Here is a 23,167-nt window from a genome sequence, read left to right on the forward strand (position 1 = left end):
GTCCTGGGAACACAAACAAGGGCGGGGGTGGGGCCTGAGATGCCCAAATCCCTGACATTAAATTAGCCTGTTTGGATGAACGGGGGTGGGGCAGGCATGGGAGAATCAGAGTACAGGATACTGAAAGTTCTTGATCTTTTCCTTTCTTCCAGGCAAAGAGCTCAGAGCTTGGCCTCTAATAATATTTACAACTCTGTGTGAGATGGACTTGCTGACCCCATTTTACAGTTAAGGAAGTTGTGGCTTTGAGGGTTAGGAAATTGTGTGAGTCTAGAGCTTCTTGACTCTAGAGCCCACGTTTCTTCCTCTCTGTCATGCTTCTCGGAAATAAAATGCATGTTGGATTTGGAGAGGTCATTCCTGGTGGACATAGCTTGGCACTCAAGGGCACTTCCCATCTTAGCCAGAATTCTCTTCCCCTTATTCATCTCTTCTCACCTGGAGAACCTTCTTCCGCAAGTCCCTAACTGTCACCCTGGTCTCTGGCCCCAGCCCCCACAGGGAACAACTTTGAGGAAAGTTTCCTGATTAAGTTTCCAGGTCCTTTGAAGTGTACCATGATGACCCTAGGCTTCAGAGAGCTCTCTCTTACCTCCCATCCCACAGCAGTCAGGACCAGAGTACATGTGTCAGAAACCCAAAGTAAGCTGGCTTCAAGAATAATTTGAGAAGGCAGGTTCGGCCCAAGATGTACTAGCTCGGGAAATGTGACAGACCAGGAGTAGATTGAGCTGCAGGCAGAGCTGGATCTCAGGGTCAGACCGTGTTACAGGAATCTACTGATGCTGGCCTCCTTCTAGGGCAAGCTCCTTCCAAGCGATGATGAGATGATCCCCCAGCAGCTCCAGGTCCCCGTCCTAATAGCCCAGCCACTTCAAAGAAGAGAGCTTGACTTTCTCAGGGGTTGGAGCAAAAGCCCCAGAGCTGACTTTTACTGACTCTGATTGGTTCAGCACAGGTCACATGCTCATTTCTCAACCAATCACCGTGGATAATGAGTGGCACCCACCTCTGTATCTAAGGAGCTGTGGGGAAGGAGGTTTTCTTCATCCATGTATGCCCCTGTCCTTCCAGCCAACCCTCAGCTCATGGCCTCTGACAACACTGAGCCCCTCGTGTTTATACGGCATTTCTGTATTTCCAGAGAGCTTTTTTTTTTTTTTAAGGTTTTATTTATTTATTTGACAGACAGAAATCACAAGTAGGCAGAGAAAGAGAGGGAAATAGGATCCCCGCCGAGCAGAGAGCCCGATGCAGGGCTCTATCCCATGACCCTGCGACCATAACCTGAGCAAAGGCAGAGGCTTTAACCCACTGAGCCACCCAGGCGCCCCTCCAGAGAGCTTTCACATACTTACTTTTTCATTGTCAACTACCCTGCAGCCACAGATCATTTGTGCAAGTCAGGAAAGGGTTATGCACGTGCTGATTTCTTATCCCCAGTGTCCAGGTGGTGTGCAGGGTCACTAGACCCTGCCTCTGACCTCCTGCCACCTCACTTTGCCCAAATTTGTTATCGTACATTGTGTTCTGTGTGGGCCGTGACCTGCGACAAAGGCTGGAAACATGGCCCCGTTGCTTATAAAGTGCTTCACTGTTCTCAGCCACGTGAAGTCCTCACACTGTCACGTGAAGCAAGTGCCGTCAGCCCAATTCACAGATGCAGAAACTGGCACTTGGAGAGAGAAGGGACCTGGCCCAGGGCCTGCTTGGTGAAGGGGCATGGTGGCTTCGCTTATGAAAAGTAGAAGAGGCCCAAGAGCCGCCGGTCTCAGTGACTTCTGACAAAAGGCAGAGTTCTAAGAATGACTAGAAAAAGAGCCAGCCCCAGGGCTCTCTGGATTGAGTGGAAAGCAAGAAGTCTACAGTGCTACAAAGAACACCATCTCCTGGGGCGCCTGGGTGGCTCAGTGGGTTAAGCCGCTGCCTTCGGCTCAGGTCATGATCTCGGGGTCCTGGGATCGAGTCCCTCATCGGGCTCTCTGCTCAGCAGGGAGCCTGCTTCCTCCTCTCTCTCTCTGCCTCTCTGCCTACTTGTGATTTCTCTCTGTCAAAAAATAAATAAAATCTTTAAAAAAAAAAAAAAAAAAGAACACCATCCCCTGAGATGAGCTGGGTGCTAGTGCTTTCCCATTCTTGATTTCACTTAATCCTTTGCATAGCTCTCAGAGGTGGCGGTTATACCCACATTATTAGGGAGGAAGCTAAGACCCAGAGAGAGTGAGTGACTTGTCCAAAGCCATTCGGCTGGTACCCAGGTCTTTCTTACTCAACACTGTGTCTTGCTCCAGAGCCCTGGAAATGGAGGGCTCCCTTGGGTGTTAATGCCTATCTCCTCTGTCCCCCTCTGTAGGTCTATATCATTCGGGTTACCTGGTCCAGCGGCTCCACGGAGGCCATTTACCGGCGCTACAGCAAGTTCTTCGACCTCCAGGTAAGGATTTGGAGTGTCTGGTGAGCCATGGTGTAGGAAGAAGTTTAATTGTGCTAACTTTCCATTTTGACATCAGAACCTAGACCCTCATCTGTAGCAGACACATAGTATTCTTTTTTATTTCTTAGACTTGAAAATGTCCGTGTGCTCACTTCAGCCGCCCGGGTACTGAAATCAGAATGATGTAGAAATTAACATGATCCCTGTGCAAGAATGACACAAAACTGTGGAACACACGCTTGACTATTCCAGGAGGGAAAAAACCTTCCTGGCTTCAGGCTTAGCTTGATCCAGGTTTTTCACAGTACCACTGCACCCAGCTCCTTCCACTCATCCTGCATTCCTATGTTCACAGTATTAGCTTTATCCTCAGATCCCACGGGGTTACAGAATGCTCTGGGCTTATACTCAGCAGGAAGGAGTGAAAGGTCACTTCCCAGAAGTCCCAGTGAACACAGTGTCCTCTGCATACCATCCCATGTCTTGACCTCACATATTCTCTTGGAAGGTTAGGTGATATTAACCACAGGCAGCCTTGTTCGTATGGACCTAATCCATTCCTAAAAATGCTGCATAAAGAATTTCCAGAATCTGTATTTCATTATTTTAAAGGGGGAGGCGAGATAATAACATGCTCTTAACCAGTTTCCCCAATATCACTAAAACAATCTCAAACGCCTACGTAACAAGCTGCCAAGAGTTATTGCATAATGGAAACCAACTGAAACACCAGTTACCTAATTATTAAAATGCGCTGAACTTGTTAGTGGTATTTTGTGTTCACAAAATGCAACAAAATCAAACAGTACCATATGTAAATTACATTTTCCTTCTGGTCCACAGCAAACATGTAAATACACAGAAAGGCTGTATGTTAAAGATGCTAAGATACTATCTAAAACAGACTGGCAGGAGCAGCCTAGGGGCCAGGAAGGGGCTGAACCCTAGGGGAAGGGCAAGGAAGATGACTCCCAATGCCCTTAAATGACATGAACAGGAGGTATAGCCCTGTCTGAGAATGACCAAGACACCCTCTTACCTAGATGCCCACTTACCCTCCTACCTCTGTGCAGAGCTTTTATAGCAGGTCTTCAGTTCAGAGATTGAATGTTGGGTAAACACTTCTACAAGTTACTAGACTGACTTTTCACACACAGCATGTCTGTGTAGTGAGGATTGCCTATATCTTGCTTCCAGAAGCCTCTTGTCTGCCTCTTACCTCCAGAAGATAACAGGGGGCAGAGAACAGTGAAACTGCTACAGTCAGGATTGCTAGCCTGCAGATTATGGACACCCACACAGCAAAAACCCCCTGAGCAGCTTAGGGAGGAAGAGAGGGGTAGGGGAGATTTATGGGAGGAGGCAGCTTTGCCCCACAGAGCCCAGAGCAGGAAAGGCAGCCGGCCTCATGGGGGCCACGGAACTAGCAACTGAATAGCCCTCAGAGGCCCAGCAGCTCCCCAGCCATCTATCACTGTGGCCCCAGGGTCTCCCACTGAGCCTACTTTGTTTTCCTGCTAGCCTCTCCAGACCAGCTTCCTCCCCGGACCCATTAGCCTATATACCCCGGACAGCACTGCAGTCCCCAAGTTGAAATGTCCTTCCCTGTCGTCAACACACCAGCGTTTCTAGGTGCTGGGTCCAGTCTCTAGAGGAGAAAATCTGATTGTCCCAAGGGTATTGGGTCCACCTCCGAGCCTGTCAGCTGTGGCCAGAGAGGTCGGGGCGTTTGGTATAGCGTCATCTGGAGGAGGAGGCTGGATGAGGACGGGGTGGGGAGGAGCTTCTGGAAGCACATATGGAAATGTTAATTGCTATTCTGCAGCCCATGAGGCAGCATATCCAGGGCTTTAGACCTAGACAGACTGGGCTCAAACCTCATCTTGCCTTTCAGATCTCTGCTTGGTGTCTTCTCTTTGTGTTTCTGAGACTTGGTCTCCCCATCTGCATGTTAAAAGTGAAAACACTTTCTTGTGCATTCATGGTGATAGTTAATTGATATGGGCCTCGCTCAGTAAGCACATTAGCTGTCATTAGCTGTCCCTCTGTTCAGATGAGACTTGCTCGAGGTGACATCATTTGGAACTGTTTGAGCCAGCGTATGTTCACGAGTCTCCCTGGCCCAAAGCCTGTCCTCCCTCAACTCTCCTGTTCTGACTCAACTTTCTTATTTCTACCAGAACTTAAAAGTGAGGTTTTCTTCCCCACTCAGCATAATGGGCGATAATTGGGGGTTTGCTATCACAGAAACAGCTGCCTCAGGCTCCCCTCCCTGCTAGTCTAAAGGCAGTGGTTCAGCCAGCTTTAAAGAGTCCCAGATGGGTGGCTGGAGTGGGAAAGTCATGGAATTCCAGAGGGTCCTGCTGTCCTAGAAATGGCCAGCTGCCCACCCCCTACATCCCAGAGGGGGTATCTGGCAGAGAGTAGGGCAGACCCCACCAACCAAAGTCAGCTGTTCCCAAGGACGAGTCAGGGAGGCCCGCCCGTATGGGGCTGTGACCCCCTGAAGTAAGATGATTTCATGATCCCACCCTCCCCTTCCTCCTATCTGGCGAGTAGCCTTGGCTTTTTCAAAAGTATCTTGGCACAGAAGAGTATGGGGAGGGCCAAACTTTCGTGGAGGAACAGCTAGGCCAGTGTGGCGTAATGGAAAATGCAGAGGACTCAGTCAGGAGACTTGGGGCCCAGCCACCTGTGCTGTGTGGCCTTTGGCACACCCCTTAACCCCTTTGTTGCCTTACTATCCTCATCAGGAACGTGAGGTAATGACAATAGAAACAGCATTTCTGGACCATTGACTGCTCAGCATCTCAATATATTGACTCCTTTAATCCTCATGTTAAACTTATTAAATTACATAGATGAAGAATCTTAGGCTCAGAGAAGTTAAGTCATTTGCGGAAGGTCACACAGCTAGTGAATATCAGAACTTGGATTTAAAACTAGGCGGGTGATACCAGATACCACACTCTTAGCCACTGTGCTTCTAGTGCCCTCTCTCTAGTGGCTCCTTCACAAGGTTTATGTGGCCTTAAGGGAGGTGATGTGTGTCCAGAAGGAGTAGAGCACAGAGACAGCAGATTAGTGGTTGCCAGGAGCTGGGGGAGGGGGAAAGGGAAAGAGGCTCTTTGTCAGTACTGGGTATCTTTTAGGGGTGATGAAAATGTTCTGGAATTGATGGTCATAGTTGCATAGCCTTGTGAATATACTAAAAACCACTGGATTGTACACTTTAAAAGGGTGAATTTTATGGTATTTAGGTATATCTCAGTTGCTTTTTTTTAAAAACAGTGATGATATGTGTGAGCAGTTTCTGGGCTGTCGAGCCCTGAACAAATGTCAGCTGTTGGGATTATTGATGGGCGTGGGTTGCTGCTGGGAACTGGTGTAAAGATTAGAGGAAGAGACGGTGCCAGTTTAATAGAGTGGTTAAGATCCTGGGCTTCGATCCAAATGCTGCCACTTACTGGCTGTGAGATCTTGGTTTAGTCAGTACTGTTTTAGTTGCAGATGACAGAAACCCAGTCAAAATGGGTTACTCAAAAAGAACATTGATTAGCTGAATGTAACTGAGACATCTAAGTGTTCTTGGCTTCAGGTGTGGCTGGATCTAGGATCAAAAGTGTCAGTGAGGACCTGCCTTCCTCCAGTTCTCCTCGTTCTTCGTGCCCAAGCAGGGTGATGGGTAATTCAGAGGTGGTCACAGCTCCAAGCTGTATCCCACAGGTCAGCTCAGTGGCTTCAGGAAAAAGAACACCCCCAACACTTTAAGCAAAAGTCTCATTGGTTCATCTTAGGCCAGTGGCTGGACCAGTCAGGGCCACCCTAGGGACTGGAGTAGAATGTGCGTAGACTAACTGAGGAGTAGAAGATTCCCCTGAAGGAATCAGACAGCTGCCACAGAGGGGGGATAGCCGGTACATGACAGAAAACAACATATGCTCCTCCTGGTCGGGGCAGGACATTCCGGCAGAGGAAACAGTCTACAGAGAGACTGCCTGGGGTAGAAAGGAAGAGCATGACTCAGGCTCCTTTGTGGGAAAAGAGACTCACGGTCACCAGCAAGAAGGTCCCCTTTATGACAGTCCACCTTCCAGTGTGATTTCCTGACCCTCTTTGCTTAGAACAGCCAGACCCTAATCGTCATTCCTGCCACTTTCCAGTGGATCTCTGACCTTGTATCTCATTCATTCTAGGGTGCAGGCTATAGAGCCCTGGGCTTGGAATGGCAAGACCTGGTATCTGGTCCCAGCACTGTGTTACCAGCTGTGTGGCCTTGGGCAGGCCACTCAGCCTCTCTGAACCTCCCTTTCTGCCCTAGCCGGGGCCCATGCTGGAGAGTCCATCACAGCGTGCCAGAGAGAGCTGGCATATGAGCAAGGCACGGGGACGGCCAGAACACGCAGAGCACGGAGGGCAGTGCCTGGCGGAAATGGGGTTTGGTACAGTGACACTGTGACGGGGTCAGTGAGCATTTGCTGAAATGCGCCATGTGTGCACTTTCTGTGCCATCTCATTTAGTCCCACAGACAAGGAAGCAGAAGCTCGGAGAGGCAGAGTCCTATGCCCAGAAGCAGCATGGCTGTGATTCAGGCCCAGGTGTGGCTGAGTCTGAAACCAGTGCTCCTAACCACTGAGCCCCCCAGCCTCCTTGAGGCCCAGCATTGCCTTTATATCTGTCTTTTCAAAGCTGGGTTTGCCTCTGAGTTCTGCCTAGAGCTGGCCTTCAGGGGCCCATCTGGCACTCCCACTAAGATGCTGCCAGAACCTGTCCTGCAGAGGGCTGCTCCCAGCACAACACAGGCCCGGCACAAACAGGCCTCAGATGGGAGAGGGGTCCACTCTACACCATGCCATGCGACCTTTGCCCTCTGAGTTTTCCCAGGGGTCCAGTGTGTCCCCCAGGCCAGCGTCATGGTCTTCAGCAGAGCTGGGGCAGCCCTCACATAAGGCACAGTTAGCTATGTGCTGAGCCAGACCTGAGCCAGACCCGTGTGCAGAGAGGGACCTCTGTCCCAGCCCGGGGGCCTTAGGCAGAGCTTACTTCCTGGAGGAGCTGACATCTGAACAGGGCCTTTACCAAAAGTAAGGAGCCGACCTGCTGGCAGGATAGAGGAGGGCTTTACCTGAAGAGGAAGCCACATGTGCAAAGGTATAGAGGCAGGATTTCTAGCTGGGCATCTGGCAGAATTCCCGTGGTGGGGAACACAGAGCCGGCTGGGTCACTCTGCCTAGCACGGAGCTCAGGGGAGAAGTGGGAGAACATTCCATCTGTGAGGACCCAGAGAGGGCTGTTCCTAGGGACAGGGGCTTGCTGGGAGAGTTGTTTCTGAGGCACAGCTCATCCCAGAGTTGGGAGCGGCTGTCCCAGGGCACACAGCAGAAGTCATTTGTTTCTCACAAGGGTTGAGACGTGACCGACCTGTCCCCTCTCCAGGAGTTTGATGGCCCCAACTGCCCTTTTGAGCTTTGGCGAATGTCTGCCCAGAAGCCCCCATGCTCCACCCCAGAGGCCAAAGGAAAGGGAGTGTCTCCTCATCTTCTCTGGGGGCAGGTACAAGGGATGGCAGAACTGAAGGGCTCCCACTCCCCAGGCGGACCTGGCCTAGCTGGGAAGGCTGCCCAGCAAGATCCTAGGCAAAAGCTGGCCTCAGAATCCACCAGCCGTATTTATCTGAAGTACTGGATAGCGAAGGCTGGGTCCTCAGACACACAGACACTGTCTTCTGAAATTGCAGGGCCTCCCACGTGTTGTACACGCTTCATGGAGTCATCCTTCCCTGCCGTCTGAAAAGCTGTGGCCATCTCGGTGGCGAGTAGCTGAGACAGCCCTTTCCCGCATGGTCAGCAGTTCTTGATTTCTGAAATGGAAAGGATCAACATTGTGTTGGTCAGTTGGCTCTGATTCCCAGTCCAGGGGTCCTGTCGCTGCCACCTAGAACCTTTCTCCTAATGTCTTCTCTCCTAGACCACAGAATAAGGGAGGGCTTTCCATGGCTAACCAAACCAGATAACCACTTTTTTTTTTTTTAAACTCATTCATTCATTCTTTCTTTGCACGGTTGTATGCCAGGGTCCCAGCACCTACCAGTGAGGAGGTCCTGGGGCAGGCCGGAGGGCAGGCAGACTGATAAGGAAGTCAGACTGAGAAAACGCTGACCTGGACCGAAGGGGCTGCAGGAAGAAGAGCGAGGTGGGGAGGTGGGCCCCACGTGGCATGTCCGCCAGGACGCCAGACCGTGCTGATATTTAGCCAGACCAGCTCCTCGAGGGGACAAAGTCTCCAAAGACAGCGAGCCATGTCCAGCAGGTCCAGGTATGTCATTGTGTGCTGTTCCGAGGACCACGTGGCTTCCCAGCGACCCTGCGCACGGCGGTCTCCACGGCCTGCTCTGGCTCTTCTGGGACAGGAGGCTTTGTGATCCTGAGGGAGTAAACCCCTCCAAGTCCAGCCTGCCACTAACACAAACCACGTGTGGCCCTCCACGCCAGCTTCCACACTGTTTTCCTTGGACAGCGTGTCTCCTTTCTCCCCGCCACAAGCTGATGTGTTGAAAACTGCTGATGGAGTGTTCTCTCTTCCCCCTTGGAGGCCTGCAGTGTGGCCACTTGACGTGGCTTCCTCTCCCTTCCCATCCCCCAGACTGACTCACTTTCCTCCTCGGTTTCCAGTCCTCCTCACCCCGAGCACCTTCCTTTTGTTATCTGGGCGGCAGGGCATGGATTTTCTAGTTTCCCAGGAGAGCAGTCTACCCTGGGCCTCAGCCCGGCATGCCTCTGGTCCTGTTGCTGCAGACTGCCTGGGTCTGGGGGTTCCCGTGGAGTGTCTGGAATGTGGCCTGTGGGTGCTAAGTACAACAGCTCTCTGGATAGAAGCAGTTTGTGGCCTATGAGCCTGGACACACTAAGACCAAGAGCAAACTAGCTCACAGGCTCTGATCTCTGCTTGCCCATAGTCCTCTTAGATTGTCGTTCCCATTGGCAGGGTGATAAAGCGAACTAAAATTGGATATGGCTACATGAGGAGGGTGGGTGTTCTAGTCCAGCCCTGCACCGTCTGTGATGATGGCACCGGTCATGTGAGGCTATTTAAATGCATAGGAATTAAATGAAATTAAAAGTTTGATTCTCCAGTCTCTGGAGCCATGTTTCAAGCGCTCAGCCTTGGAGCTCCATCTAGGGCTAGTGGCTGCAGTAAGGGCCATACAGACATAGAGCTCTGCCATTACTGCAGAAAGTTCTGTTGGATAGCCAAGCTCTGGCTCCCGAGGGCACTTGGATAGTCTGAGGACGTTGCTAACCTGGAAACACAGCCTTGTGATGGAATGTTATTCAGCCTTAAAAAGAAAGGACATTCTGACCCCTGCTCCAACGTGGCTGAAACTCGAGGACATGGTACTGAGCGAAATAAGCCAGACACCGAAGGACGGACACGGCGCGATTCCGTGACACGCAGCACCGAGAACAGGGAGATCTGTACAGATGGAAAGGGCAGCGGTGGTTGCCAGGGGCTTGGGGTGGAGAATAAGGGGTTCGTATTTAATGGGGACTGTTTCAGTTTTGGATGAGGAGGTTCTGGAGGTGGTTGGTGGTGATGGTCGCACAGCAGTGTGGATGTGCTTCATGCCACTCGTTGTGTGGTCAGAAGGGTCAAAATGGTAAAGCAGACTGCGGTCCTCCTTCCCCAGATGCTGACTCGGGCTCCCTGGGCCGGGAGGCTGGCCCCTGACATGCAACGGGCCCGAGGAAGCATCAGAATGTAATTCCAGGACTGTCTGGTCCCCAGGGTACAATCTGTGCTTAGACTTCACAGCATGAAACCCAGATCTGCCGCCTCAAATTAATAAATGACATTTGGCGGGGGACACTTCAGCTCTTTAGGCCATGCTCGTCTGGGTAAAAGCAAGTCAGGACAAAGCACTAGAGAGTAACTTCCTAAGGCGTGCTGTCGGAGACCACAGGCAGCCCTGGGGAGGCCTGTTCCTCTGACCTCCTTCTGACAGGCACAGAAGGAAGCCAGGAAGGGGAACAGGTGGATGGATTATTGGCGCATGCCGTTCTTTTCTCCAGAGTTCCCTTTATCGGTGTTCCAGCATCATCCTGACAAAACTGAGAAGGACCAAAAAAGATGGCGTTAGGCAAAACCTGTCATTTCTGAAAGACTCTGTAGCTGAGACCAAACGATCACCCCACTTTTCTAAAGAAAGCATGCTGTTCACCTGCGCACAAAATATTCAACTTACTTTATCTCAGGCTGATTTTTCACACTTGCGTAACACTCCAAAGCCACCCTTGAGAGTGATATTAGGGCAAGAGAGTGGGATTTCAATTAAGGTACCTGAACTAGCCGGACCACCACTTAGCTGGGCAGCGTCAGGCAGCTGTCCATCTCTGCTCCCCAGTTTCTCCTATCTGGGACATGGGGATCAAATATTTGTATCATAGAGTTACTGGGAAGGTCAGATCAAGTCATGAGTGGAAAAGTTTACTAACCGTAAACTGCCAAACAGCTGTTAGTCGTGGTGACTAATTAGTGTTTAATATTACAAATAGTACAATTAGTGTTTAATATTACAAATAGTTTAATAATACAAATAGTATTAGCTAGGGCACTTAGCAAACAGGTGAAGCTGTCCCCCACAGTGTTCCATTCGTCGCCTCTGTTTTTGCTGAATGTCTACTTTGTGCCGGCATCAGAAAGCTCCTGGATGCAAAGAAAGCAGCCTGCCTTTGCCCATGGGCCTGCTATGGGCTCTCCAGTTGCTGCATGATGGTGGACCAAACATGTCCCATGATGTCCCAAACTTGTCCCATCGCCACACCGCACAGAGTAGGGCCAATGGGAAACCACAGATCAGACCATGACCTCTGGGCTGCTCTGCAGGGTGCTGGGAAGGCCAAGGCAGACCAGTCTACCCAGGGGCATCACAGAGGACAGCACCAGTGGGGCAAGGAGCCCCAACTCGCTTCCCAGGCCCACAGAGTGATCCATGTTCGTTGTCTCTGCTGTGTCGTCAAGGCTGGTGATGTGACGGCAGGGAAGCCACGGGCTTCCACCCCTGGCCACATCGCCTGCTGGCTGCAAGCCCATGGCAGATTTCTTCCCTCTCTGGGCTCCAGTTTCCTGGCTAATCATGTCCACCTTGAAGGAGTATTCAGAAGATTTAGTGAGAGTATGTGCCTAAAGAATCTGGTCCGTGCCTGGCACGGATAACATATTTCTCTTGCCCCTCCAGCCTCTCCTCCCCCTCCCTGCTCACAAGCCATGCTTCTTCAGACTTTCTTTCCTTTTACCAGAGGGGCATCTTGAATGTCTATGTCCTGGAGGAGAAATGATGAGCGGGCTTGTCACATTCCAGCCATCATGTGGGGGGCTCAAGGGTCCCTTTCCCTCTGCTGGAATCCCGGGCCCAGGTGCCCGTAGGGTGGTTATGCTGCCATGACAGAGAGCCTCTCTGTACAACAAGGGCCCATCTCTCACTCGGGTTGCATGTCCGTCGGAGCTTGTTGGGGGCTCTGGACCCGCAGGGGCAGAGAACACACACTTTCACACACACAGAGACACACCACTGTCTGCCGTGGCCAGTCACACGGCAGAGAGAAGTGGAGGTAATGAATCACACACAACTCATGACTCTCCCACCCCAAAGTCACACGTATCTCTTCTGCTCACATGTAACTGGCCACATCCCACCGCCAGGAGGTGGGGAAGTACTGATCTACAGTGTGCTCAGGAAAAGAGCCAGTTATCTGATGACAGCCTCCATCACTGCCACGGCCCTGCTTTAATCCATAAAGTAACACTGCACGTCAGTCTCATTAGGGCCTACTTAGAGATGAGACCCACCCAAGGCCTGTCAATTCCCCAGGACCACAAACAACAGGTCCTTGGGATTTTGTCTATCAAATCAGAGAGGTGTTTATCACACTAGTGAAAGGTTTCCAGTCTGGGGACTCTGCCCCTGTCCTTTCCCACTCCCGCAGCAGCCTACACCTACCTCTGAAGGTGCTTCCTACACCACCCTGTAAGAATCAGTTTCCTTTTCAGTCTCTCTGAACTACAGTCTTTTCATCTCCAAACCCCATGTGCCTAGCACAGAGCGGGGCCCAGATCTATCTTTTGGGCCAACTGCAGAATTTTAGTATGGTAGGGAAGTGTAATCAGCTCACAGACCTCGATCTAACCAGCCTGAGTCTCAGTGGTTTGTTACCCAACAAAACCTGCAATTCTTAGGAAACAGATTGACCTATTGTCAGTGGAATTCTGGTGGCTCTGGGGTTGTTGTTCCTGTTTCCGGTCCTGTGGCTGGAGACCCCCAGGAAAACTGAGAATGGCCTCTCCCAGCTCTGAGCCTTCACTGATACGGCGGCTGTGGACGGAGAATTGTTTTCACGGAGATCCTTCATCCCACTGACATTGCCTTCCCCATTAGTCTGGGTTTCTGAAAAGCTGGACACAGCAAGCCTTTGTATATCAAGTCACGTATTTCACATAATTCCCTTAAAATGTCAGAGATGCATTTATCATATTAAAGGCTTCTATTTTTGCTATTCTCCCCCTGTTTAGATGCAGATGTTGGACAAATTTCCCATGGAAGGAGGACAGAAGGATCCCAAACAGCGGATCATTCCCTTTCTACCAGGTGGGTGAGACACATGCTGTCAGAAGGGGCTCTGGGGGATCCAGGACAACCCCCACATCTCTCAGCTTAGCTTCCTGGGACAGTGTCCTAATGACCAGAGTCCCAGTCATTTGTAGAAATTAGTGTCTAAGGATAAGGGCTGTGGGGTTAGATGCTACACCGTCTACTGCGGCAAGATACTTCAGCTCCAGGATCCTCAGTTTTTCTGTCTCCACAGTGGGAATAATTAGAGCTCATAAAGCTTTTGTAGTGTGTGGCATCTTTGTTTGGCTACAGTGTGACTTTGCTATTGCCATGGCATGAATTCACACCAATTTGGCAACTTAAAACTACCCTCATTTATTATCTCACAGGAAGTCCAGGCAGGTGCTGCTGGGTTCTCTGGTTAGTCTCCTAAGGCAGAAGTCATCGTCTTGGCCAGGCTGGGCTCTTATCTAGAGGATTAGAGAAAAATCCACTTCCAGCCTCATTCAGGTTGTTGGCAGAATTCAATTCCTTGCAGTTATGGAAATAGAATACGGGTTTCCTTGCTTGCTCTCAGCCAGGGACCCCTCAGCTTCCAGAAGCTGCCTACATTCCTTATCCATCTTCTAGCTGGCACTGGGGCATTGAACCTTTCCCATGCTTTGATATCTCTCTGACTTCCCCTTCTGCCACCTGTTGGAGAAAGCTATTGGCTTTTAAGGACTCATGCATTATGTTATACCTACCTAGCTAATCCAGGATAATTTCCCTCTCTTAAAGTGAACTGTAGCATATGCTGTAACAAGAGCCTAGGAGTGAGATCTCATCATATGCACAGGCTGTGGGGCTCTGGGGCTCTGGGGCTCTGGGGATGAGGATGGACATCTTTGGGAGCCCATTTTAGAAATTCTGCCTACCTGTCTGCCACAGTAACCAAGCACCTGCTGAGCTCCAGTCGCTGTGTAGGAGTTAACACACTCATGGTTAATCCCTGCCCTTAGACATGAAGTGTTCCTTTCCCCCCAAAAAAAAATTCCTTTAGGAATAGTATTAAGTATATCTCCTGTAGGCCAGTCATGGGGCTAAGTGCTTTATCTTCATTACCTTGTTTAGGCTTCAGAATAACCCTGTGCCCATTTTGCAGATGAGGAAATTGAGGCTCAGAGAAATTATGATCATTTGCACAAATAGCAGAGCTGGGCTTCAAACACAGCTTTGGCTGGCTCCAAAATTCATGCCTGAATTCAAATGGCCCCAGTTCAAATGCCAATGCCTCCACTCATCCACTGCTACCTTCTGTGAATTATTTAAGCACAGAGTTTCCTTCTTCATTTACAAATTGGAGATAATAGTGATACTTAAATAATAAAGTTGTTGTGAGGATTAGCTAAGTGCTAAGTGACACATAACTAGCAGCAATCAAGCACTTACTATTATTTTTATCTACAGATAATCAGCAAATTGACAGTCACCCAAAACCACAAATATTTAGAGCTAGAAGGGCCCTTTAGATCTTTTCCATCTTGCAGACAAGGGAGCAGGCCAGAGAGGAGGGAGACTCCCTGGGTACCTCCCCCAGGAGCCCACCCTCCCCTCCCTACTCCAGGGTTCTGCAGTCAGCACGTCAAGTGGTTCTTCCAGATATTAGCATCACAGAGTGGACTTAGAGACAGGGTAGATGTGTTTGCCAGGCCTCATCTACTGGGAGAATCATTTGCCTAAAAAAGCTGATGTTTTTAGTTCTTCCACGGAGAAAGTGTGCAATCAGACTGGAATTTTTGTCTCCAGTTGGAGAAAACCCAGTGTGCCAACGCAGCAGCCAACTCGTAGTGCTCCAGAGCATGGGGTTTGAAGTCAAACGGACCCAGTTCCGTGACCTCACACAGATGATAGCCCTCTGCCCCCAAGCCTCAGTTTCTCCATCTGTAAATGGGACAATGACTCCTGCTTTACAAAGCTTCTCTCCCTGGTGCATAGTAGGTTCTCTGCAAAAATCAGAAACAGGATCCTGGGACGTCCCTTGGGAATTTCTTGGTATTCATATTTTAGAGTCCTACTTAAATAAATGATCTGTCTGAATATTCAAGTTGAACTGGACTCCAAATGTAGGCTTTTTTCTTCAAGGAAGGAAAGGAAAGCAGTGAGTTATAACTCTTTACTGGATGAAAGGCAACAACCAGCTGTGAAAAAACTTCCCAGGACAGGGAAGAACTTGAGCTGACCCTCTCCCAAGGCCCTGAATGCTTTCGTCGTTACAGAATCCTTTTTCCACCCACAAATTTATGAAAATGCTGTTCTCAGAGACTCAGTCCGTTTTTTCCTGCTCAGGGCACCCACTTGCTGCTCAGAGAGGTGTGGTCGGGCCCCAGGACCCCTAGAGCGTCCCTTCGTGGCTCACCACTTCACTTTTCCTTGAGGCCAAGGCCAAGGGCAGGGATACACAGGCGGCATGTCCCCTCTCCTAGGGGTCCGTTTTCTGCCAAGACTGCCACGTCAGCAGAACAAAAGCAAGTCTCTTGTTAGCACAAAGGCAGGGGGAGGGGGGAACAGTCCTGTACAATTTTCCATCCCAGCGAGAGCTGGGGAAGCCAACTTGGCAGAGGATGCGGCTTGAAAAATAAGACTTACAGTTTGGCCTTCCACCACTGTGGAAAACAAAAGCCTGCCCGTTCCCACCAAAGCCTGTGCACTCCACCAAGCACCCTTTCTGCTCCAGGAAGGCTGGAGCTCACCCTCCTTCCCCACAACTCACACAGAAACTCATCAGGCGCCGATAAGGGACCATTACCCCCATTGGCATTGGACTCAGAGCCCCCCACCAAGGAGGTACTGGCCGCATAGTTCTACCCAACAGCCTAGGGCCTGAGCTGGCTTCCAGATCTGCTGTGATGGTTGATGAATTAGCCTATCAGAGGCAGGTCTTAAGAAACCAGCCAGGCCGATGAAAGATTACCGGCCCTTAACTGAGGAGTATGAGGCGTATCATCTAACTGGTTTCAAAAATTAAGTGATTAGGGGCACCTGGGTGGCTCAGTGGGTTGGAGCCTCTGCCTTCAGCTCCGGTCATGATCCCAGATTCCTGGGATCGAGCCCCACATCGGGCTCTCCGCTCGGCAGGGAGCCTGCTTTCCTTCCTCTCTCTGCCTGCCTCTCTGCCTACTTGTGGTCTCTGTCTGTCAAATAAATAAATAAAACCTTTAAAAAAAAAATTAAGTGATTATTCTTTTTTGAGCACCTAGGAAGGGCCAAGCCCTGTGCTGGGTGAGTCATGGAAGTTACTTCTAACAGATACGGGCTGTTACCCCATTTTACAGATGAGGAGACCAAGGCTCTGGGAGGTATACATTTCTCAAGGCAGCACAGTCACCCTAGATTGGCTGAATTCAGCGCCTGTGACCTCCCCAGCAGATGCCACCACGAGTCTTCCTGTCCCCCTTGCTGGGAGGGCAACTGCCGTATGCCCAGAGACTCCTTTCCCACTGGGGCCCTGCTGGGAGAAGAGTGGTGCTTTTGTTGTCCTGTCACCTGTCACACCCCCAGGAGACCTTGAAGGTGCGGGAGTTCTCCATCCTTCACTCTCAGCCCTTGCAGGCTGGGCCTTGAGAAAATTCTCTCCGTCAGTGGTGACTCCAGGACTAGCCTGTGCTTTTCCCACGGGCGGGTGCCTGCATGGTGCCTATTGTGAATTGTTAGAGTGGGGTCACAACCTCCCCAGTAAGAAGCCTGAACACCCCACTCCCCACCCTTCCTCTGATTTAGAGAAGGGGACATTATATTATAATGGGACCAAAATGGTTTTGGTAGGGACTCCTCTCCAGATCTGAGAAACAGATTAGAGGCAGGAAGCATCTACTGTGGGAGGTTTCCCTTCAAGCAGGCATTCCTTATTTTTCTTAAAGCCTCGGGATTCTCCTCTGGGGTTCTGAACTGCTAATGGTTCCACCCAGGAGGGTGGTAATTTGATGATCACAATGACTGGGGGTGGGATAGAGATGGGCCAGGGATGCTAAGCATCCTGCAGGGTGGGGGACACTCCCAAGCAGGGAAGGACTGCCCCACCCAGAATGTCAACAGGGTCCCTCCCTGTTGGAAAACACAGACTGTCTGTGCCTAGAGGGCAGGCCCCCTGCACTGGCCCATTGAGGGCTCATGGAGAGACCGCACCTGTCGACTGAATAAAAGCAGGGACACCAGGTTGTAAACCCTCCCCACTAGGTTGTGTAATTTGCTTTTTTTATGGGAAACAGCATGAACATTTTCTGATTTCAGAAGCAATATATGTTTATGGTAGAAAATTTGGGGAAAGTCAAAGAAGAAAACAAAAAGGCTCTGTCTTCCACCCCTTGGAGACAAGCACTTTGAAACCTGTGATGCGTTTTGTTCTAGATTTTTCTTTTCTAATAAACATGGTGTGTCAGAAATTTGACTGACTCATAAGCAAAATTAAAACAATCACGATAATAAACAAAGGAGACTCCCTGTTATTAAAGAGGAATATGCATTTTATCTCACAGTGGGTTATTGTTTTCTTTTAAGTGGTAGAAGTTAAGGAAGAAAAAAAAAACCTTCAACATTAGGTTGACCATATCTACCTAAATTCCTAATTGTGCCCTTTTGCCCAAGAGCCCGTGGTCAGATTATTTTAAATGTTAGGTTAACCCCTTTGGCTTTTTGGGTGCAAATCTCCCTTACCAGCTTGCATTGCAAATCTTGGAGTCAATAGGCTGTTTCCCATCATCCCTTTCAATTCTATCTTATACAAACTCCTTTGGACCTTTCCTGCCATTCTGTTCCTGCTCACCCAAGCTCTATCTGTGGACATTGCAGCCCCCCCCAGAGCCATGCAAGAGCACTGGTTGACCTCTCCTTGCCCTGCCAGGCTTGTGACCCGAATTCTTCTTGACCTGCCTCCTCGGAGCAGAAGTAGAGGAAGCTCTTCATAGCTCTCCATGCTCTGCTATTGGAAAAGCTGTGGTCTCCCTGTGCCCTCCTCTTTGACCCACCCCTGGAGACCTCCTGCACTCTGCATAAGCTTGGCAGACGGGCTTGCCTCCATCCCCCACCTCCTTGCCCCCCGCCACCGCCGTGTCTTATTTCTGACTTTGCCTGCCCCCTGCCTGTGCCACAGGTCCAGAACAGTGAGGCCAAGCCATCTTATTGGTTGCATCCACCTGGCCACCATCTGCCCATGACTCTTCCCTGTTAGACTCATGGGAGCTTACCAATCTGCTTTAAACAAACCTCACCAAGAGCATTTTAGCATCTTGGATCATCAGTGGCATCGTTTTTATACTTGTCTTTGCGTGTGACCCGCCCACACATTCCACTGGAAGCTCTGGTACCACATTCAGTGCTCAGGATATCACCAAGCAAGCAGTAGATGGAGTCTTGGTTAATTCTCAGTGAGGGAGGCAGGTTTGGAACCCTTATGTTACAAACAGCTGATTTGAGGATGAGATTGGAAGGATTTATCATCTTGGCAAGTGAAATCCACCTTCATACATTCATCAGGTATGAGTGCCATGTGGTGAGAGTACGAAATTGATCAAGGTCCGGTCAAATTCTGTGTGTACAGAGCCCCCGGACTAGGAGGAAAGAGGAAGCTCTAAATCGACAGTGTGTGGGATCAGAAAGAGACAGGAACTCTTAATCCATTTGAAGTAAGTCAAAGTTTCTCAACTGGGATGGCGGGTGAAGCTGGATAAGAAGGTAATCCAGATAGAGGAAAAGGCACAGAATAATGAAAGAGTGTGGGGTATTTGCGGAACGTAAGACCAGACTAGGCAGAGGAGGACAGAGGAGAAAAGGAGGTTGAGCTGTTAGGTGGAACATATTATTGTCCTCTCTACTACTTACTCCATCTGAGAACCCAAGAGTTCCATCATCAGATCTAGCCTTTCTTCTTCGACTGGTAGGAGCCCCCTCCTTTCCCGGGATTTATCCAGCCTCTCTCATCTCACCAAAATTTGCCTCCTGGGCCCCACTCCCTCAGGCCCTTGCACTTGAGCTGTGAACAGGTCCTTGGAGGACCATGCATGGGGTCCTCCAGGCCCTGTGGCCATCCAGCAGGGGATATTAATGGAAGCCAGGAATTTGGGTACCACTCAGACTTACCACATGCAGCCACATCCACACCCTCCAGGTTTGCTGAGAACTTATCATCACCCCCTTACAATATAATGTGTGCTCTCCTCCTCTGCAGGCAAAATTCTCTTCCGACGGAGCCATATCCGGGATGTGGCCGTCAAACGCCTCATACCGATTGATGAGTACTGTAAGGTAAGTCTAAGAAATGCTAACACTTCCCTGTGTCTCATGTCTTCTCTTTGAGTTGTTTCTTTTCTTCTTTTCCCTTTCTGGCTACAGAAATAGTCATTGTGAGCAATTCGCAGCTAAAAGAAATGTAAAATCAGAAAATCAACCACCTATGAGTCCTCAGAGGCAAAAATTATTAAGGTTTCTACATTTCCTTTCTAGTTTTTCTATGTGCATTTCTTCATGGTGTTGACATCACCCCATATGTGTTGTTTTTGTGGCTCTTTCTTTTTTAATATTGTGATATAAGAATTTTCCAATGGTATAAAATCATCTTCTTGAGCCTACTTTAAATGACTGCACAGTGTTCCACTGAGTGTTAATATTCCAGAAGTTACTCAGTCCCTGTCATTGGACGGGGGCAGCTGGCTTCCAATCGCTTGAATGTTATAAACCACAAGGGGCCTGCCTTTTGCTTAGATCTCCTTGGATTTGTGGCTGTGGTTGGGAAAGAAGCATGCTTTTCCTTTGTTTAGGTTCCCTTATCTTAAGTATTTATTTCTCGAACTTAAAATCACTAGCAGTTCTGATTGAGAAGGGTGGAAATAGCAAGAAATGCCCTCACAGTGGGGCAACCAGTGCTCTCTCTCCCAGAGACTGGAAACAGAGCAAGTATATTTGTTTTTCTCACTTCTGTCTTACATTTTCCTGGAGGTTCTAACCAGCGTAAGCAAGCAAAAAAGAAAATAAAAGGCATACAGTTTGGAAAGGAAGAAATAAAACTGCCTTGATTCACAGATGATATGATGCTGTTGTAGAAAATCATAAGGGATCCACTAGAAAAAAAAATACTAGAACTAATAAACAAGTTTAGTAACATCACAGGCTAAAAGATCGATATAAAAAAATCAATTGTGGAGGCACCTGTCTGGCTTCTTTGGTGGAATGTGAGACTCTTGATCTCAGGGTTGTGAGTTCAAGCCCCATACTGGGCATGGAGCCTACTTGAATAAATAAATAAGTAAAACTCTTTCCTTATAAAAAACAATCAGTTGAACCTCTAAAGACTAAGCATGAACAATCCAAAAATGAAATTAATCATTCTACTCACAATAACATCAAAAAGAGTAAAATACTTAGGAATGAATTTAAGAAGTACAAGGTTTATACATTGAAACTACAATACACTGTTGAAAGAAATTAAACCAGCTCTGAAGTAATGGAGGGACATTCCATACCCATGGACTAAAAGACTCAACAGTGTTAAAATGGCGATTCTTATTACTACTCAGCCATCAAAAAGAATGAAATCTTGCCATTTTCAATGACATGGATGGAACTGGAGGGTATTACACTAAGTGAAACAAGTCAGTCAGAGAAAGACAAATACCATATGATTTCACTCATATGTGGAATTTAAGAAAACAAAACAAACGAGCAATGGAGGGGGAGACAGAGAGGCAAACCAAGAAACAGACTCTTAACTACAGAGAACAAACTGATGGTTACCAGAGGCAAAGAGGTTGGGGATGGGTGAAATGTGATGGGGGTTAAGGAACACACTTGCTGCAGTGAGCACCGGGTGATTTATGGAAGTGCTGCATCACCATATCATACCCTATAATTAATATGACACTGAATGTTCACTAACTGGAACTTAAAAGAAAAACTTTAAAAAATCTAGGAGAATAAATTAGAATTTGGGGGTCAGGATGAATTTCTTAATGAGAACAATGTGTGTGTGTGTGTGTATTATATATACTTGGAATTTGTAGAAATTGATGTGAAAAAGACAAAAAACCATACAGGGAAAATGGGCAAAGGAAAGGGTTGGAAATATAAAAAGAAAAAACAAAAACAAACAAAAAAGCCCAATGACAAGCAATACAAAAAAGATATAAAATAAAATAAAATGGCAATTTTTCCCCAGTTGATCTCTATATATATATCTCTGTCAAAATCCTAGTAAGCTTTTTTGTAGAAATTAACAAGCTGATCCTAAACTGTGTGGAAATGCAAGGAACCCAAAATAGCCAAAACAATTATGAAAAAGAAGAATAAAATTAGAAGCTTGTAGTACCCATTTCAGAACTTCTACAAAAGCTACGGTAATCAAGACAGTGTGGTACTGGCATAAGGGCAGGCACATAAATCAGTGGGACGGAAGTGAGATCCTCGCAGGCACATAAATCAGTGGGATGGAAGTGAGATCCTTGAAATAAACTTTTGTGAAACTTACGGTCAATTGATTTTCAGCAGTAGTGCCAAGAAATTCAGTAAGAAAAGGATAATCTTTTTAACAGTGTGGGATAATAGAACATCCATATGCCAAAAGGAAAAAAATTAAGTTGGATCCCTACCTCATACCGTGCTCAAAAATCAACTCAAAATGGATCACAGACCTAAACGTAAGAGCTAAAATTATAAAACTTCTAGAAAAAAACATAGACGAAAATCTTGATGATCATGATTTAGGCAGAGAATTCCTAGACAGGACACCATAAGAGAAAAATTGATAAATTGGGCTTCATTAAACTTCCGAACTCTGTACTTCAAAAACATCGCCTATGAAGAAAATGAAAAAACACGTCATAGATGAGGAGAAAATATTTGTAAATCATATCTCTCACAAGGGACTTGTATTGAACCTATATAAAGAACTCTTAAAAATCAACCATAAAGATGACCTAGTTTAAAAACAGACAGAAGGGGTGCCTGGGTGGCTCAGTCGGTTAAGCATCTGCCTTCAGCTCAGGTCATGATCCCAGGGTCCTGGGATCAAGCCCCACATCAGGCTCCCTGCTCAGCAGGAAGCCCGCTTTCCCCTCTCCCCCATCCCCATTTCTGTTCCCTCTCTCACTGTGTCTTTCTCTGTCAAATAAGTAAATAAAATCTTTAAAAATAAATAAATAAAAATAAAAATAGACAAAAAAGATTTGAGTAGAAATTTCACCCAAGAAGATGCATGATGGTTATTAAGGCTGTGAAAAGGTGTTCAAGCTTCATTAATCATTAAGCAATGAGAAATTTGCAGAGCCATGGGAATGGCTATAATCCACAAGACAGCAAAACCAAGAGCTGGTGAGGATATGGACAACCTGGACACATAATAGGACATTCTGGTGGGGACACATGATAGGAAACCTCTTGGGAAAACTTCAGCACTTTCGTCCACAAGTGAAATTGACCATGTGGCCACTCTTAGGTATCCAGAGAATTGAAAACATGTCCACACAAAGACTTGGATGTATATGTGTGTAGTAGTACCAGTTCATAATAGCCAAAAACTGGAAGCAATCCAAATGTCATCGTCAGGAACATAGATAAAGAAAATGTGGACTATCCATACAATGAAATATTTTTCAACAATAAAATGCAGTGAAATCCTGTTAAATGCTGCAGGTTGGATGAATCTCAAACCCATGATGCTAAAAGAAGCCAGATACAAAAGACAACATGTTGCATGATTCTATCTACATGAAATGTGCAGAAAAGGCAACTTTATAAGAGACGGAGAGCAAATCAGTGGTTTCAGAGGCCTGAGGACAGTGCAGGCAGAGATGGACCACACATTAGGCGAGGGAAATTTTTGAGGTGATGGAAAAGTTCTAAAACTAGATTGTGGTGATGGCTGCACAACTCTATAATTTACTAAATGTCATTGAATTGTATCCTTCTAATGGGTGGGTTTTATGATACATAAATTATACTTCAATACATCTTTAAAAAAAATATAAAGGGGGGCATGCGGTGTGAGGATAGATGACCCTTGTCTTGGCAGGAGACATCACATGGGCAGAAAATCACTCCTGATCACTCCTGTTTCTCCTTGCCAGACATGACCTCATTTCACCCCTCCAACAGCCTTAAT

General features: G+C 48.0%; 1 protein-coding gene across 1 annotated transcript in view; it reads left to right on the top strand.

Annotated features, from left to right (window-relative positions):
- The window catches only part of SH3PXD2B (SH3 and PX domains 2B), a 101,211-nt gene that overhangs the window by 29,555 nt on the left and 48,489 nt on the right, over positions 1 to 23,167 (top strand). Inside the window, exons 2-4 of the mRNA XM_044229480.1 lie at positions 2,354 to 2,434; positions 13,002 to 13,077; positions 19,244 to 19,320. Of these exons, the coding sequence (XP_044085415.1) occupies positions 2,354 to 2,434; positions 13,002 to 13,077; positions 19,244 to 19,320 (234 nt within the window). The remainder of the gene's footprint in view (positions 1 to 2,353; positions 2,435 to 13,001; positions 13,078 to 19,243; positions 19,321 to 23,167) is intronic.

This window comes from Neovison vison, chromosome 1 (assembly GCF_020171115.1).
Source record: "Neovison vison isolate M4711 chromosome 1, ASM_NN_V1, whole genome shotgun sequence".
Taxonomy (NCBI): Eukaryota; Metazoa; Chordata; class Mammalia; order Carnivora; family Mustelidae; genus Neogale; species Neogale vison.